The sequence below is a fragment of the Plectrocnemia conspersa genome, unplaced genomic scaffold, assembly GCF_051122295.1.
Source record: "Plectrocnemia conspersa isolate PC_06_02 unplaced genomic scaffold, ASM5112229v1 ptg000003l, whole genome shotgun sequence".
NCBI lineage: Eukaryota > Metazoa > Arthropoda > Insecta > Trichoptera > Polycentropodidae > Plectrocnemia > Plectrocnemia conspersa.
In genome coordinates this window covers 15,278,275-15,298,854 of record NW_028277167.1, presented here as the reverse complement: position 1 = coordinate 15,298,854, position 20,580 = coordinate 15,278,275, and the positions used below count along the sequence as shown (strand labels likewise).

The window sequence follows — 20,580 nt, the reverse complement described above, 5'->3', positions numbered from 1 at the left end:
TAATCTGGTTTCAAATAAAAAGGTTCTCTGTAAATATTATTCAAATTTATTTCGTACAAACAAGCTTTTTATCCAACTGGATAATATTGTACTCGCAGTTGTTGGATGCATTGTTGTCTAGCCATTAATCGTTATGATTGTAAATATTATTATATGTATTTATTTCTGTGCAGAGTGCATTAAAGCTGCTATGCCCCACACGTGTATATAAATAAATAAATTAATAAAGTATAACTATAAATATACTCTGATTAAGATGATATTATTTTACATTAGTACATATTATTTATATATAATAAAACTCTCCCAATATTTAGCCACTGGTAGATTATTATCACTAATTTCAGTGGGGCGTAAAAGTTTGGCTACCCCTGCCTTATACAGTGCAGTATTGGAGAGAGGAACGTGTGGGGGTGTGCGAGTGATATAAAAGGAAGACACTATGAGACCTGTTGCTCGAGTTTTGTCACGACCGGGAACAACTCAAATTGTCTATCAACATCCTGGAGTTTCCCATTGAAAGTCTAAATATTTAAGTAAATATCTAGTGTTTGGCTGTCTAAACAAGGTAAGATTTTTAAATTTAGTTTAATGCTTTGAGAATATTTTAAAACCCTGCAAAATATTATTTTAATAAATTATTAGATATCTAATAATTATTAAACAACTAATTTAATTTAATTCATATACATGTATATATATATTACAAATGATTGAAAAGCTCTCAGTAGATAAGAATTTGATTATTTACTGATCATTGAGATTGCGTTTATATCCAAAATTTATCTTATATATTAAAAAAATTAACTTTTAAGAGAGCATTGTAAAATATATATGCATGCATAAATTCACAATGTACTTATCGAACCAAACGTACTTTAAAGCTACTCGGACTCCAAATCTCGTAGTTGAAATCCAATTTAGCGTGCAAACTCGGTTGGTTCACTGTAAATTTCATTTTGTTAAATAAATAAATAATATTTAACATTATAATAAAATAAAACGTGTATTCAAAGTTGATAATCCAGAGAATATATTGATATTTTAATTAATAATAAAAGGTAATAAGGTTTTAATTTATTCAGTATTACACGAGGTGCGTTTTTATCAGAAGCCTTACTAATGTTAAATTGCTACGTAGTAAAATGGTAAAATACTTGTTAAGTTAAAATATATTATACATTGCCCTATTTTGTGGTATATTTTCTACCATATACATACATACACTATATAAAATTTAGAATTCAAGTAATACAATTGTTATTTTTCAATGAATGAACTTAACAAACTTAGTATAAATAAAAAATATTATATTTCAATTAAAAGTGGTAGTATGTTTGTTAATTTATATACTAAAATGTAGTATATAAATGTTTTTTATGTCTATTAACAAAGCATATTATTTTAATACAATTTTTAAAGTAATGATACACAATATAACTATTAGTATGTACAATTTACCAAGTAGATTATATGATTAGTAATGTGCTTCAACTTCAGTTTGTTGTTCGCTCAGTCATGATAGGATAGTTTTACGCGTTTTAAAAGTATATAATATAGTTAAATACATCTATATCTATTCTAGAAGAATTATGACAAATTAATAAATAAATATGTTACACCATTTTGACATAAAAATGTTACATAAAACGAATAGGAGTGTATTTTATAGATAGAGGCTATTATAGGGGTAAGTTAAATATTTATTCTCTTTATGATAAATGTTTGTATATTTAGTTTTGACTACGGTAAAAATATATTTATAATCAATTTTTTCTGTTAATTTTTATCTACTTAATTACATGAATTATAAATATAGCTTTTGATATTTCCAAAAATAAATTCTTATTCACAAGAATCAGATTTTTTAATAATTATAAATAATTTTATATTATAGTTTTTCATAATATATATTAATTTATATATATATACATATATGTATAAAATTTATGAAATTTTACTGTATAATTTTAATTTAAATTTCAGGTTTTTAAATTATATCGATGCATAACATATACATATTTTTTTATATTCTATATAAAAAATCAATACACATAATCTACAATACTTAAACATTAAAACTAACATATCGATGGCTTAAAGTGTAAAATTGCAAACTCCATATTTGACATAACTTTACAGGAGAAGCAAAAAACTAAATAGAGAATTTGGAAATAGGGTAAAACAATATCTCAAGTTTAGTGTTTAATTGGAAATTTTGGAAATAGCAATTTTTTGAGCATGTGTATATCTAGATTAAATTACCAAAGTAACCAAATTTACACTTTAAGCCAACGATATTTATTTTATTTATAACTACTATGATCGCATTGTTCTGAATATTTCAGAATCTTTCTAAAAATACATTATTAATTAAAAATAAAATACTATTACAATCAAATAAACGAGACAAAAATATTTAACATATTCTTTATCTTACTTATTCTATCATTTTTAAATCAAAATGGTGTTTCGACTTCCTAAATTCAGTTAAAATTTAAATCTATTGTATATATCTAATTTAACTTTTTTCTCATACACCTCAGTTAGTAATAAAATAAACTATTAATATATATATGTAATTTAATTAACATTGTTTTACCAATTATAATATTTTATCCCATTCTTGTACCATTCATTTTATTTAATAAACTATTTTTTACCTCTTTATATCCATGAACTATATCTTATTAACAATATATTTTCATATCTGTTTTATAATATGTATTAATAATAATGATACTAAATATAACTAATATAAGTAACGACCCCTAGATTATTTTTGCAGTATAGGATAAAAATAAAATCTATTCACAATAAAATAAATAAGGCAGTACTATTGTGTTTTATATAATCTTAATTTCATTATTACTAGCTTCTTTATTCTATTTAATACTTATATCAACATTTTTTTACACAATAGGGTATTTACTAAAATATTAAGCTACATCTAAGTTATAATCTATTCTCACAAAGCATATCTAAAGTAAATAAAATTTATTAAATCTGATTTGATTAGCACTGTTTTAATCTAGTTTTTATTTATAAAATCAATTCTTATTTTATTTTTTACACCATTTTTTACATATCTATATTGATATGATATCATGTATTTAAAATATGAAAAAACTAATAATTTAGAATACTATTTTTACTTATAAATAAAATACATTTACAATAAGAAATATTTTTATATTTTTTTATAATATAAAATTTAAATATTCCATATTGGTACTACCTAAAACTAATTTTATAAATTAAAAGATTTACGTTTATATCTAACTTACATTAATTTTAATACAACATTTAAATAAAAAGTCAATTTTGTCTAAAACATTATAGTATATTAAATTTATTAAGTACAATTTAATATACTATAATCTATTTTCATTTTAGTATTTTTTTATGTATAATTATATTTATCTATTATTTTTTTTTATAAATGCAATTCTTTTAAAATATTTTATATTTCATTTAAAACACTATTTTTCTATATTTAAATTTATTAGCTATATATTAAAATTATACACTATTCTTATTTATATTTATATTAGAGTCGGTATTATTTCATATTTAAAGGACTGAATAGCGTAGTCCGTAACATCTCAGACTAGTAACTCAGAGGTTATGGGTTCGAGCCCCGGAAGCAGCACTCGAATTTTTATTTATAAAATTTCGCTAGTATTAAAAAAAACGGGCCCAGCTGCAGTAACATATATTGATTATAAATTGTATGTCACATAATAATTTATAATTAATAATATAGATGTCACCAATTTCCGGACTTTCAGTCTGGTGGTTAATATTTATTTGTAGGTATTTATTATGTCCAATTGATTTACTCAGTTGGTACAAATTTACACGTTGTAACATATTGGGATTACGCCTGTCAGGCTACAACGGAAGATTTATTAAAAAAAATAATATGCAGTTTTATTGGGGCGAGAAAATATGGACATTAAAGAGATATGCTTTGTTTTTATGACTAGCGGTTATAAACAATGTTTTATGACAAAAATTAGACGTATAATTTTATATTATAATAAGTTGCTTATTTTTTAAATAAACACATTGTTAAACATAAAAAAATTCAAGCTTTTCATCAAAAATCATTCAAGGAATTTTCAAAAATTCATGTGCATCAATAGCATAAGTTTTAAAGGTCAGGTTATAACCGAAAATTTAATAAAAATGAATAAATAAATAAAAAAAATTAAAAAACATAATTAATATGATTTTAATACCATTGCATTTATCTACAACTGGGTTGATGTGAAAGATATTACCGTTTTGGTAGCACTTTGTATTCGGTCGTGCAACAACCTCTATTCATAAATAACATGAAAGAATAACTACAGTGATTAGAAATGCACGATCATATTTTTTTAATACATATAAGATAAATGAGCTGAATTTGTAACACCTAATATGGACGAGCTAGCTCGATTTTAATTATTCATCAGATTTGTGAGATTATGAAAATATGGGTAAACCTAATCTGTGATGATCGATCAGAGTTCTAATCATTTAATAACCACTAATACCGATCTACATGATAGAAATTGAAAAATACAAAGGTCCATATAGGATTTGAACCCAGGTCTTTCAGGTTAATTGTCTGCGACTTATACCAATCCATTGTACTGGTTTTAAATGAAAACTCTTAATTCAGCAAGTTTCATTCCGAGGAATTAATCTTGGAAGATAAACCCCACTAGTGATCCCATCAAAGTTGATGATGAACACATCAAAACAGACTATTAACTGATCTAAAAAGTTTTAATATTGACCAATCAAACTTCCATAACATCCTTTATTCTCTCTGGACTCCGCACCTAGCAATAACTATTTATTTTTTCCTTGCATAATTATTTTAATGACTTTAGACGAGTTTTATGCTATACAACATAAATATATTTATATTTATAGGAATGGAATTAAAAATATATCTAATAAATTACATCCTCTTATAAAAATTAAATTTAAAATACTATCGCATTAACCCAGTATTTTTTTCTTAAAAGCAATTCTAGCATATTTCACAGACAATTTCTTAGCAATTTAATCTTTAAAAAACTTACTCCCATAATTTATTATATATTTTCACATTACGTATTTATAATTTGTAATAAAAAGCATAATCTTTTTGCAAAAAGCATAAACTTATTTTACTTATATATCGCTCTAAAAGTATTTTTATTAATTTATAGATATACATAACGAAAGTTGTAGTAACTTTAAGAAGATGAATAGTGAGGAGTATAGAAAACGAGGTAAGCATATTTTTAACTAATATACAGATAAATCATTTCTGATGGTATGCCTTTAATGATTTTATAATGTATTACCAATATTTTTAAATCAATTTGATAGTGACTCACATTTGTATGTGTCTCATTTTATATAGCTTCGATCCTTTGTCGATATTTATATAACAATTTAACACCATATTGTCTATGTAGCTATCAGGCAATTGATTGTTCGGCGACGTAATAAAAACATATGAGGTCTCCCTATGAGAATTTTATTGACACAGTTTGCTCGCATCGATGTAAATGCAAGGATTTAACGCTTATCCGTACGGGATTTGCTATCCTATTCTCTATCGGTATATACCTATTTTATTTATATATATATATAACAACCGTCTCTTCCTTGACCCTTGCCGGTCCTTTACGCTTTTGTGGTAGCAAATTGAAAAGCGCCGTCGTTTTTCTCGTCGATTTTCCGATTAAAGTTTTGCTTTTGCCTCTCGAATGGCTAGTTACAGCCTTTGATTAAAAGAGAAAGAGAGTTGTAATTAAAAAATAGATTATTGTATTCTGCGTATGCATTTCATCAGAGGTTGGAAACTATGTGTTACTTATCTATTAAAATGGACTTTTCTGTAATATTAATTAAAATGTCGTGGAATTCTTCTATATTCAATCATTTGTTAATATGTCAATGGAAAAAATTGTCGTTTTCCGAAATAATGTAATCAACGTATATTATCTTTAATAGATGTAAAGATAGTCAAGTGAGTCACTATCATTCTGAGAGTATATTTTTTGTGGCTATTGAAATTGTTATATTAAAAAAATTATAACAATAGGAAAGGAGATGGTTGACTACATAGCCGATTATCTGGATACTGTTTCATCTCGTCGTGTCTTCCCAGACGTTCAACCAGGATTTCTACATGCCTTATTACCAGAAAATGCCCCTGTGGAAGGAGAAGAATGGCACGATATAATGGCTGATGTAGAAAGGGTTATCATGCCAGGGGTAATATAAAAATAAAATATACGACATATTTCATAAACCTCATTGTGCTATCAAATATTACAGTATCTATTGCTCAATGATGAAAATTTCTGGCAATCACTGATTCATTGCCTCATATATTTCACGTGATAAAACATGATATTTTTTTAGGTGACTCATTGGCAAAGTCCTCATATGCACGCTTATTTTCCGGCTTTAAATTCTTATCCATCTTTGTTAGGAGATATGCTTGCTGATGCCATCAACTGTTTAGGATTCACTTGGGTTAGTACTTTTTATGTCTATAATTTAATGAAATTGTATTTTCATTGTTGTTATCCATAATTTTTTTATCAAAAGCAATTGACACTTAAATGATAATCGAGTACTTAATATGTAATAATGAATGGATAAATGTAATACATATCTATTGAGCAATCAATATAACAATACAAATATTGTGACACACAGTACACAATCGTTTAAAAGATTATAAGGATAACGTTAGATAGAGTTGCATATTGAGAAAAACCACTTTTTCATAAATATGATAAAATCCGATAAACCATATATTGATTTTAATGTAGGCTTCTTCTCCGGCTTGTACCGAGCTGGAGACAATTGTGATGAACTGGTTGGGCAAGATGATAGGTCTGCCTGAAGAATTTTTGAAACTGAACAACGAAAGTCCAGGGGGAGGAGTTATTCAAGTCAGTGTCACTGGATTGATTTAAATACTTGCTTTTATGATGTACCAATATTTTTTTTATAGACAACAGCTAGTGAATCTACGTTGATTTGTCTGTTGGCTGGAAGGTCAAGAGTCATAAAAAGACTCCAAGAGACTAATCCTGATTTGGAAGATGCTGATATAAACGCTAGATTAGTAGCTTATTGTTCTGATCAGGCTCATTCGTCTGTTGAAAAAGCTGGTTTGATTGGTATTAATTTGATATTTTGAGTAGAGGTTAAGATATTATTAAGCCATATAATTTTAATTGAACTATTTTAGGCTTAGTAAGAATGAGATACATCGAATCTGATGACAATCTGAGCCTTAGGGGCGATAAATTGATAGAAGCTCTGCAGAAGGATCGTAGCAATGGTCTAATACCATTTTGGGTAAGTTTTTATTAATTTTATATATGATATTTATTTATTTTTAATATAAGTTGACAAACACGTAATTAATACAATATCATAGTAACTAACTATTAATCAAATGTCAAGGCTTGATTTGAGCCTTAGTAAGGTCAAATAACTCGAATTTAAGCAACGTGTTAAAAGTCATCGGAATTAATTTCTAATAAATATTTACATAGAAAAGGTACAAATATCACACGTACGCAGAAAAATATTTATTCAAGATTAATGTTTATCGATATGATTGTTAAAAAAATAAAATAATTTAAATTAAATACGTATGACTAAGTCTTATTAAAATAAAACTTGTGCAGACAATAAGAAATATTGAAAAATAAATACTTTATCTATTTTATTCTGATTATTTAGAAATAGCATCTCTGCAACGCAATGTTTAAATATAGTCTATGTAAAAATAATATTATGAAAAAATCCGTTAAAAAGTGAAGTCCAAGACGCTACGAAAGGATCTATGTCTCGCGGGCAACTAATCCCCCATCCGTCCCTGGGACAAATTGGTCTCACAGGGACGTATTCTTATTACTTAGCGGCAAATAAATAATTCCCCAGTAACAATGGTGAGCATCTGTTCAACGATCGATGAAGTAATATTAACTATACATCAACCATTATAAAACTAGGGACTTAAACCATATTATAAATTTATATTAAATAAGTCCATTCTACCGCAAACTATTTAACATTTCAATGTTATCTGTTTTAACAATATTAACTGTCGATAACAATATTTATATTTTTGATGTTATAAAACTAACTTTTTTTAATAACTTATTAATTTATTAGTAAATATTGTATATGCACACTTATTACATAAAAAGAATATCTTTTAATCAGAATAAAGTATAACTATATTATAAATATTTATGATTTACTACTATCAAGATGAAAAAGTATGTGATGCCTTAATATATTTTGCTTAAAAATTAGTTAATAGGCAGCAATTAACTGTTAGTTTAAAAGCATCTCCTTAATATTTTTTTAGCTAAATAAGCTCATTATCGAATTTTCAACTATTTCATTGTTTTAGCAATATTGCTTTCTAAGAAAACGTAATTTATCATACTAATGTTGTATTTTGTATTAAACTGGAAATTACTATAGATTTTATCTATTATAAATAATACATATTGGTGCATATTTGAGAATACCGTTTCTTTTGGCAGATCAATGTTTTGTATCCTGATCTCTAAAAAGGTTCGAATATAGCAAACATTATTAATAATAAATAATACTTTGTTAATAAAATAGAAAATATCCTAAAATCAAATAATCTGATTTTTACAAATATAATTTATCATAATCTTGTTTCTCTATGAACTTTAATATACAAAATAAGGGGAAAGAGCAATAAATTTTTAATTGTTTGATCTTTTTTTGCACGTCGAAATACGTTAAGTACTCTTTTGAGTTTTGCGATTGTGGAAGATTTATTATAACACTTATCTCGTTAAGAAATCGGTAAACACAAAATCGATAAGCTCGATAATTAAGATTAAATTGTTAATTTTAAGAGATTTTATCATCTCCTTCCTGAATGTCCAAATATTAGCGATAATAAAACGCGTAGGTTTGTATATTACAAAAAAAAATGATAGCAACCAAATATAAGCTGATTTTCAGATCGGATTAAATACTTAAACAATAAAGTAAAAAAAAAGACGATGCACCTATATTAGAACGCTTTTATCTAAATTTAACCATTCGTGTTTTTTTTTATCAGTGGTTCTGTAGTGTGAAACAGTATTTAGATAATAAATAATTGATTTGGTACGAGTCTAAGAAAATTTATCGCCCTCAATTCACCGCTAGCAATTAATAGCTAGCAGTTTACCGCCGCGTCAATTGATGCATAAATAATTTACAACCTACAAATGAATTTATACAAACTCCCTTATTAATTGGTTGGTTGACAGTGTGGCAAGCCTAATTTTTTTTTAAATCAAGATGTATTTTAATATGTTTAAAATGTCTATAAAATTCAATTTGACAGTTGCGAAATATCTATTTTATATTGAACTTAAACGAATTAATCTAACTAATTAGATCAAAAACAGTATTAGTTTTAGAACTTTGCGTCTTAAAGCAACTGTTACAGTGAAGTTACATTTTAAATAGTATGAATATAATTTTATTAACTAGGCCAATTAAAATGTATCTAACAATTGATTTATAATTCTACTAATCAATATTAGTAAAACTGCGCGAATGGTAAAATTAACACATATAGAAAAACCGTATTGCCTGGCGATAAAATATAATTTGTAGGCGATCAATTGACGCGGCGATAAACTGCTAGCGATTACTTGCTGGCGGTGAATTGTGGGCGATAAATTTTCCGGACTGTATTTGATATATGTAAAAATTAGTAAAGCATAAAAATTCACCTATAAAAAAAAACGATAAAATTAAAAAAAAAATTTAAGACATTATATAAATTATAAATATGTGTTTTTAATTATATAAATTATAAATATGTATATTTCTAGAGTAACGATTAAGAATTTTGAATTAAAGTTTCGCTTTACAATTTTTTTACATGGCAAAATATTTATTTATTACAAATCGGACCATAATGACATAATGATAAATATTTCATACGCGTGTAAGGGGGGCATTCTCGAGCGTTTACGTCCTAGTTCCAACGGTAAAGAATAAGGGACGCAATTGCGACTCTTTAAGGCACTTTTAACTCGCATTTTCAGAAACTTTTTAAAGTAATAATTGAATACACGCTACGTAGAGAATACAATTAACTCTATTCTCACGCTCCTATGATACAAATATGGATACGATCCTTATTCCTTCTGCTATAGATATCTTATGCTCTTTAATAACAAAGTTGCTCTTTAATAACAAAGTACCTTGTTTTGCTTTCAGACGATTGAGTAATATTTGAGAATGTTAACAATCTACGATACGTGATTAGCTATAAACTTGTTAAAGTGACGCGCTCCGCATAACGAAGCCGAGCATCTAAAACGCCCTATTGAAAAATGTATCGATGTGCATACTATATTTTAAAACTAGCTTGAATGTCACTTATAAATCCTAGGCGGAAGTATTTCAAGCCGAAATATTAAATGGAACGCCAGGCAAGAAGGTCTGTAAAATGTTACAATGTGACATTTATCAATGCTAAAAGGTTGTTTGTTGGCAATCGACCACCTCCACAGCAACTTCAGGTACTTTTTTAAAGACAAGGAATCCGCATTTGGGAGAATACTCTTAAACATTGAAGGTATAAAGTTTATTATACACATTCAGAAATTTTAATTGTTTGTTGTATAGAGATTATTCCATGAAAGTATCATAAATATCCTTGAGATATTAATTTTTTATGTAGCAACACATTGTGTTTATTTTTTCCATTTTCAAATTTTTCATATTACTTAATATCAGTGGTATGAGATCGTTATTCTTATAAGTTGAGCTAGAAAGGCTCAAAATTCTGTTAGAGGGTATTGCTATTACGTCACATTAAACATATTTAAGTATATAGCCTCTGCAGTCAAATTTCCTATGGAAACATTGGTTGAACACACCATGAATTTTACTATGGAGAGCGGTAAGAGTTATAAAATTAAAGTTTTAAATTATCTTTTCTTTAAAAGCAAAATCTATCTATTAAAAAATAAAGTCTAGAATACATGCTTTCTTTTTTTTGTACTTTTATTATGTGATTATCATGCATAAAAACGCAGCTCTTTTACACACTGCAAGATAATTTAATAACATCAATAAACATTGGATATATACAATGGAAAATTAATAAAATGATTATTATTATCATAAGTACACAAATATTTGTTAAGATACGAGTGTTCGGAGTAATGTAAACAACGACGAGCGTAATAGGGAAATGTGTTATTCTTCGTCACCCCTGGACCGCAAAAAAATATTCTAAGACTGCAAAGATTTTACGTCACGTACAAATTATTTGTACACTGAACGTTATTCGGGTCAATGTCTCGTGTGCAATTTCGATGCAATATTTTACATTTTTCAGTTGTGCGCAACCTTGGGCACGACCGGCGCCTGCTCTTTTGACAACGTAAAAGAACTTGGACCAATTTGCAAGGACGAATTGCTCTGGCTACACATAGACGCTGCATATGCGGGGAGTGCTTTTGTGTGTCCAGAGTTTAGGTAATGTGCTTTAGAAGAGATGGGTTGAAACCAGTGGCGGTTCGAAGCTAAATATTGGGGGCTACATATATGTTATTTTATTCATAGTTTCAACTGATGGCGCTGCAAGGAGCCGCCACTAGTAGATATTAAATTCTCAAATCTTATAATATGTAATAGTAAGAACTAGTTACATATAAGATGTTTTGGAAAAATATTTTTGTTAGCAAAAATATGATTAAAATTATGAATGTCTTAAAATATTTTGGTGTAAATTTAGTGAGTAGCCTGTAAAACTTAAATAATTTAAAAATTATATTTATTTACAATTTTGCGAATGGTATTGTATAGGCAGCCGGAAAAGAATAGTCCCGATTCTGACCGTGAACTTGGTGGCTGTTTTACCTACTATTTGTCCTTAACCGCTTTACTTGGTCTTAACAACTAACTTAGTGACATTTTCTTATTAAAACACAATTTATTATACATATGTATGTTATATTATAATAATATATTTATCACCTAAAATGTTTTTTTCATCAGCAATAATTATCAATTATTTATATATTAACTTTAAAATACTTTATTTTAAAGTGTATTTATATTATTTATGATACTGAATAATTCCAAAAATTGTGAAAACTTATTTTTTTTAGTTTTTCCGATTATTTCACATAATAGCAGTTTGAATTAATAACACTAATAGTAATTAGTTTAATCAAAAAACATTAATTAATGACAGAAATTACTATAACATGCGATTTATTATAACGATACTATAAAAAATAAGTATCATAATATACAATTGAATTCAGTACGTAATATATATATTATATAATATGGTGTAATTACATCAAAATATTGCATGTAAAAATACGCCACACATTAATACATCAGATCATATCAATTATTTCAATAAATATATAAAACAGAATTTAGTGTCGAATTTTAAAATAAAAAAAATACAATCTTCTTTGAAGATTATATAATTAAAATATTTTGGACTTAAATTAAAATAATACAGTATGTACTTTGTAGCATTAAAAAATCATTTAGATGTAAAGTGTACAAAAAAAAATAATAACTACAAGAATCAATTTATTTTTGTGGCAAAAAATATTTTTTTAGAAACATACACATACATACTTTAATCAGTATTTTTTAATAATATATAGGCATTGGATGAATGGCATTGAATTCGCCGACTCCTTATCGTTCAATCCGTCAAAGTGGTTAATGGTGCATTTCGATTGCACCGCTCTTTGGTAAATAAATTATTGATTCATTATTACTTCCTATTTTATGTTTTTACTATCAATGAGAAATAATATGTTATTAAAAAAAACACTAGGGTCAAGAGCAGCAAATCGCTTCACAGTACATTCAACGTCAATCCGATATATTTGCAGCATGAAAATTCTGGTGAGTCAAAGAACATAGGATTATGATAACCTTATCTATTGTAGATATACATACATATATTATATCCGTATTGAATTTTTATATGTCAATATTATCTCGTATATTGCAGGTCATGCCATTGATTACATGGTACGTCATCGTTTTATATAAGGTGGTCATATATTTGTTATTGATTTTCAACTCTTTATTACAGTCCTATTTTAATTAATCTTAATATTATCAGTAACAAATTATATCGCTGTTGTATTATGCATAATTAAATTTTCACTACAATAACATGTTTTTTCAAAAGCATTGGCAAATACCATTGAGTAAGAGATTCAGGGCTTTGAAACTGTGGTTCGTCATAAGAAACTATGGTATAAGCGGATTGCAAAAGCACATTAGAGAGGTATATAACATCATAATATATAAACTGAATTAAAAACTTTAATTAAATTATATTTCAGGGAGTTAGATTATCGCAAAAGTTTGAAGCTTTAGTCTTGGCGGATTACAGATTTGAAATTCCAGCTGCAAGGCATTTAGGCACGTTTCTATAAATATATATATATGTAAATTAAATCAGAATATTTTTATAGTGCTATATTTTTTTTTAGGAATGGTCGTTTTTAGACTAAAGGGCTCTAACGATCTAACTGAAAGGTTGCTCAAGAGATTAAACGCACGTGGACGTATACATTGCGTTCCAGCTTGTTTGAAAAGTAGATATGTGATTAGATTCACTGTAACATCCGCTAAAACCACCAATAATGATATAATAGGTACGCTTAATAATACTATATTAATTATATTTATAATACATTATATATAAAATAGAGGATTGGGCCGAAATACGGAATGTCGCTAATGAAGTGTTGATGGAAGAATATGGCACCGAAGATGGAAACATTCAACCTACTAAGAAAACAAGAGTTTCTCTAAAACGTATGCGTTATGTGATTACTAATAATTATCGATTTGTTTATTTGTGAATTGTTTTTGTAGAAACGCGCGAATTGAACGCTGCTTTTGGAACCAGTTTGTTGTTGGCAAACAGTCCTATGAGCCCGAAGATCGTAGACGGAAGCTTTGCTGCGATCAGGGATTATGGTGGATTACTTACAAAATGCGCTGAAACATTCAGCTCTTTGCAGTTGGAGACTAGAGACAGTCCAGGTATTGTAAACTGTATTTAGAACATATTTTAAACTTGTGAAATAAGGCTTAAAATTAATTTGCATCGTTCTAGTTTTGGAGTGATTTAAAGGGAGATAATTCAAAGAATGAAAAAAAATGTTCAGAATATAGAGAAGGCAATATTTTTCATTGAATAATTAATTAACTATTCAGCATTAAAAAATACTATTACCACAAGGTCCTTTAAAAAATGTAGAATATAATTTTGAATTATATCCTTTTAAAAAAAGGTACTTGATATAACAGATTTACAAACAGAAATATGTTTTTTAGTACTTGTCAAGTAAAAAACTGATTCTGATTTATCTGAATATAAATAAGTCAACTTACAAAATACTTCTAAATAAATCCAAAATATTAAAACCATTAACATGTTTTTTGTTATTTACTTTATCATTAAAAAATATGATTGAGGCATTTCGCATTTTGTTTTACTACAAAAACAGTGCTTACTTCTTATCCTGAAAGGGAACAATTATGGCAATAATTTTTCCAAAAAGATAGTTGCTCATTAAATTATTAAATAAACTACGCAATGAATAATAGGAACATTCTCTATAACATCTCTCAAATAAAAGCCATATTATTTTTATGTATATACATACAAAACAATGATTGAAAATAATAAAATAAAAATTATATCAAAAATCAGTTAAAATAAATAGTTTTTCAAAACTGTTGGTTTGACATGCTACATTGTTAATATACAAAGAACTAAACTCTAAATTAAATTAAATTTAATCTAAATGTAAAATCACTGGCATAGTTGGTTTTTCCGCTTCGAAAGATAACGTTTATCAGATCTATCAGCTACAAATACTATTTTAAATGAATATTATTATATAATTCTACATTCAGTAATCCAGAATTACTGATCGTTTACACTTAGTATCTTATAGACATGAACCCATATATACGTATTTTTAATTGGATGTAATTTATATTTAGTTCCTATTTCTTTCATTATAAAAATGACCATTTTTAATGGTAAATAGTAATGTTGAAAATTTTAAAATACGTATTACATTTGGATAGTATAAATATTAGTATTTAATACCAAATATTAAATAATAAGAGTTACTCGCTACTCAAAACTCGCATATTCACGTCAAAAGCAATAGAAATGGAACAGAGAGAAAGCTTTTCGATTTAAGAGTTACATGCAGAGAAAGTTTGCAAATAGTATAGGGATTTTAATACTGGTATATTTAAAATAATAATAAAAATAATTCAACTCACTATATAGAACAAAAATATTATACGCAATTTGATTTTGTTGTTGTGATTTTTTTGACATTAATATATACTATGTTATAAGAAGGGAGAATGTATCCATTTGTTCGTCAATCAGTGTAGTTCTAAAATAAAGTTTGCTGGCATGCCTGATATGCAAAAGGTATTGGATTTTACTAGCCATTGATAAAAAAAATATACGTTTGTAGACAATGTTTTTGAATTGGAGGTAAACAATACAAGTAACATTTTTTTCTAATGAAGCTGTGGGTAAGATCTGCAGAAAATAATAAATAAAAAATATTTATTTTATTTAATATAAATTAATAGTTTTCACCTTAAAAATAAAGCTGCTGTAAGAATATACTGAAATGTTAAAGGTGCTAAACCAAAATGTTTAAGGACTATGTTTTTTATATAGTACTTCACCATTACACTTCGATGAGGATCACTTTATTTTTTTATGTATTTTATATATATTTTTGTAATGTAAAGTAAATTTGAAATATATTTTAATTATTAAACATTTTTTTTCTAATTAATATATAGTGTGTTGTGAATTTTTTTATTTTCGTTTATATATGTATGTTACTGTCTGGTTATTTTGCATTTTTATTAATTAAATAATAAAACTTGTTTTGTACTTTTTTCAATTAGGCGCTTTAGTACCTTGTATTATTAAATATTTAAAAATGCTTAGAATAAATATTATCCTGTAAAATAATATTTGCAGCAATATTAAATTTTTTTATTTAATTTTTTAATGAATATTTTACAAAATGATAGTTTTTAGTTTGTCGATATTCTTAAAAAAATAATTTAATAAACCAATGCTTTTACATTTAATATATTGAATTTAATTAGAGCTCTATATTTTAATGATGAATTAAAATTTTAATATCAAAAATTAATACAAAAAATTGTCATATCGATGGCTTAAAGTGTAAAACTGATTTACAGGAGAAACAAAAAATAAATATAGACAACTTAAAAATATGAAAATAAAATTTCAAGTTTTTATTTTTTTATTAATGTGATTAATTGGATATTTTGGAGATAGCAATTTTTTGAGCATGTGTATTTTGATTAAAGGTTATTTTCTCTTTAAGCCATCAATATTTTATTGCTGTTTTGAGATTTTAGTTGAATGTATTATTTCATCAATATGCAGGACTATAATTTTTAGCTTTTAATTTAAATCATTAATAATAAAAAAACTATACGTGAATTAAAAATAGTCGTAACATATTGAATTTGTTACAAATATTATTTTAGCCAAATATAGTTTATCAAATACAAAAATACAATGATATAGAAAATTAAACTAAAAAATACAATTACATCAAAAATTCTTCAATAGGCTTAAAACATGAGCTCTTAAATAATTATAATTATAATTTGTAGCTCAAAACTTAGCTTTGAAGAAATTAAATACTTATTTTTAATATAAATAGAAATAAAAGTGTATTTAAAATAGCTTTTGTCGAACCATTTTTTTAATGAGAAAATACAAAAATATTTTTTTAATCAAAAAATTGATTTTACTAGATTTTTAATAATGCGTTTATTATAGTTGAATTTATTTTTATGAACATTAAGTTGCGGAACTATACATTTTGATATTTAATAAAATCATCAAACACAAAAAGTTATACGTATTATAAAAAAAGCTAGCAATATATTGAAAATTTGCTTATTGAATCTATGTTGCAAACTAATTATAAACTAGACTTAGCTTAATACAGTAAATAAATTTGTATCGAAAAGCCAATAGTAACAAATTATATATATTTAATAAAAACAACTATAGCAATCGGCTATAGTTGTATTACTAATTTGTAATAAAAAATATACTAAGCCATCTATTATCAGAGTTAAAACAAAAAAATGAACAAAATTATCAAACACAAAATACTATTAACATATTGAAAATTAGCTTATTTAATCTGTGCTGCAAATTAATTAAATACTAGATTTAACTAAATACAGTAAATAAATTTGTGGCAAAAAGCCAATGATGTACATTTAGTTAACACAACTATAGCAAAAGACTCTTTAACTTTAAAAAACTATACACACTGAAAAAAGCAATTACACCAAAAGGCTCAACAAATTATTATTTTGTGAAAAATATACTAAGCCACTTTTTATTTAAAAATAAATAAAATAAATAACCATAATTAATAATACAAGTATAATTTTAATGACTTTTGAGTATTTTTCAGAACCCTTTTTTTTTAAAATGACAGTATTAAAATATTATTTTTTTAAATTAGAAAGTCTAGTACTATTATTAGATTTTTTAATAATATTTTTTTTATAGTTTAATTTTTTTTATTACCATTAGATTACGAAACTATACATTTTTTATTTAATAAAATTATCAAACGCATTAAAAAAAAGTTATTAACAAATGGAAAATTAGCTTATTTAATCTGTGCTGCAAATTAATTATAATTTAGATTCCAACTAAATACAGTAAATACATTTGTGCTCAAAAGACAATGAGAAGAACTTTAACATTACGAAAAAAATAATAATGCAATCGTCTCACTATTTAATTGATTTATTAGTATATTGTAAATAAAATACTAACCCACTTTTTTGTAGTTTTAAATATAAAATTTATATTGTAGAGCTTAGAACTAGTTTCGAATAAATTATATGTATAGTGTGTTTAACATACTATCATAATCAATAATAAAAGTTTAATACAAATGACTTTTGAGTATTTTGCAAAATATTTTTAAAAAACGAGACCCAACAGGTTAAATAGGTAAAGTGATACTAAATATACGTTTAATATTACTATACCAAAAAATACGTACATTGCAATCTTTACGTAAATCTCTTGTTTTTCTGACTAAATCAACTAACGAAAATAATATACGTCATATCCAAAAACTACACTAAATAAAAAAAACTTTTTCTATATAAAAAAAATATTATATAGGGCTTAAAATTAAATTTTAAATTAGTGAAATTGAATAATAAAAATATTTCTGGCGAAACAACGATGTAAAAATATTAAAAAAATAAAATTGACTACATCTCAAAATCGCGACATTTAAAAAAAACTAGCTAAAATCAGCATATAATTTTAAAATATTGAGGGAATTGAACTACATTGTCTTTGTAGCAAAATTATGCTTGTAATATTATTGTACCTATGTATAGCAAGTATATTTCGATTTCATTAAACTTGATAATTATATATTTTTTGGTACAACTATAGATCTTAAATAAAAATACTTAATCATCATTTTTAGTATTTATGTATTATTACATATTATACATATTCAATGATAAGATAGCTCAAGTATTAGATTATAGCATATATGAAAATTTTGCTGTATTTATATGTTATTTATTAAGTTGTTTTTGATATCTAAGACGATTTTTTTTGCTTTTATGCTTAAAGATAAAATTAAAAATGTCTATTGTATTCAGCAATGAGAAGGCGTATACGTGGAATGATGACAACTGGAAAACAATTCTCTTTAGATTCGTGCATGGATATGGTTCAAGGAATTTTGGCATCCGCCGCCGATAACAACCAAGATCTCGGTCTGATGAACGAAGACGAACGAGAATATCAAGCGTCCGAAGGTAAACATGAGTAGACATCTGTGTGCAGAAGCAAAAATTAAAATACGATTGATTCATCAAAATATTTTTAATTTAATAACAAATACATAGGATCCAGCCAGGGAGATAAATCTTACGCAAACTCTAACCAAGACATACCGAACCAAGATGATATAAATTTAAAGAAAATATCCGATCTGAACCAATTACTCGTTCCGCAATCTGCCGGTAGACATTACAGGTCCAAGTCGGTAGATGCCACTCTACCGGCATTTCAAGAAATCCATAAAAATGATGCTCTTACTAAAAACGATTCAGTTAAAGGCGACGACACTAACGGATTGAAAATAAAAGATAACGAAAGCATGCCGGAAGTTGATCAATATTTTAAAGAAAGCCTGGAAAAGACAGAGGCGAAGGAGGAAGAAGCGGATGATTTCATGCCCATTTCTTCTAAGCCTTCATCGTCTGGCAGTTATTTGAAGAGATTTTTGCAGCAGTTCAGTGAAGGATCGTTCAATAATGAAGATGAAGATAGACCAAAGGGAAAAATTGCTGTTAAAAATGGCTCTAAGAGCGAGAAAAGTTCTCCTATACGCAAAAAGGTTGACGATATATGCAAAAAGTGTATGCATTACAAGGGGCAAATAAATCCGAATCAGTGAATTAAAAATATTTATCATTCAATCTTAATGTGATATGTATTCTTACATTTATTCCTAATTATCTCAAATACATATATTCCCCTATTAAAATTATTAATATTTTTTGCTGTTAAACATTAAAAATGTTGATAAATGTTTTAAAAACATATAGGTGTAAAATTAATGATAGTAATTAATTAAAAACAATTCTATAATATTTATTATAATATTCTATTTAATTATGATTTTATAAATGTATACATTTATATGTTAATTGGATTGTGATCTCAAATGTATGTATTGCATATTTTCTTCTTTAAGCAATATTTAAAAAATATTGCGATTTATTTTCTCAAAACCTATGGTAATTTCTGCAAATTATTGTTATCAATATTTATTACAATTATCATAATCTAGCCAAAATATAATAAATAATCGAGAGTCAAACAATATGAATAATTTTTCTTATGTAAGAGAAGAAAATATGTTTAATAACTATTTATTATTTTAATTACATAAATTAATTTACTTTTTATTACTCCAATTCAGTAATAAACCTTCAGTGCAATCAAACATTATGCACGAAGAACGTTGAACATTTTCCAATTCGAATAAAGTGAAAGCAGCCCATGCACGATCGATACGGATTTATTTTTATTTTTTTCATAAAATAAATTGGATAAAATTTGAAACGAGAAAGTAAAAAACCACAACGTTATATATGTATTTATTATAAATTATATTATATATATAATATAATACATCATTTATAGGATTATATTACGTATAACACTAAACGTTCTATTATGTATAAATTGCGATTTAATTTATCGATGCTTTTCTCTGTAAATTATATTATAATTAAATATGTATAAATACTCAATCTGTAGATGAACAATGATATATGTAGTTTATGTATGTTATTATTATAAACATTATAAAATTAATTTAGAACATTACGTTGCGATTGTTTGCGTTC

General features: G+C 25.9%; 1 protein-coding gene across 3 annotated transcripts; it reads left to right on the top strand.

Annotated features, from left to right (window-relative positions):
* Positions 1-454: 454 nt before the first annotated feature.
* Positions 455-19,657, top strand: Hdc (histidine decarboxylase). Of its 3 annotated transcripts, none has more exons than XM_088182143.1 (18): positions 455-568; positions 5,211-5,273; positions 6,095-6,267; positions 6,418-6,531; positions 6,834-6,956; positions 7,019-7,187; positions 7,259-7,368; positions 11,417-11,556; positions 12,711-12,800; positions 12,887-12,957; positions 13,067-13,086; positions 13,250-13,348; positions 13,407-13,485; positions 13,557-13,721; positions 13,777-13,884; positions 13,945-14,115; positions 18,874-18,978; positions 19,069-19,657. In XM_088182143.1, the coding sequence occupies exons 2-18, from the start codon at positions 5,246-5,248 to the stop codon at positions 19,620-19,622; spliced, it is 2,319 nt and encodes a 772-aa protein (XP_088038269.1). In that variant the 5' UTR covers positions 455-568; positions 5,211-5,245; the 3' UTR covers positions 19,623-19,657. The 3 variants fall into 3 exon arrangements, with proteins under 3 accessions (XP_088038269.1, XP_088038268.1, XP_088038270.1); XM_088182142.1 differs by having other exon boundaries at positions 18,820-18,978; XM_088182144.1 differs by lacking the exons at positions 18,874-18,978; positions 19,069-19,657 and adding an exon at positions 14,189-14,506.
* Positions 19,658-20,580: the final 923 nt, after the last annotated feature.

Bases quoted from the DNA above. Each gene is read 5' to 3' on its own strand.
- Hdc (XM_088182142.1), top strand. From the start codon at position 5,246: ATGAATAGTGAGGAGTATAGAAAACGAG. The intron at 7,188-7,258 runs GTATTAATTTGA...GAACTATTTTAG, and splicing joins TGAAAAAGCTGGTTTGATTG to GCTTAGTAAGAATGAGATAC. The intron at 13,349-13,406 runs GTATATAACATC...ATTATATTTCAG, and splicing joins TGCAAAAGCACATTAGAGAG to GGAGTTAGATTATCGCAAAA.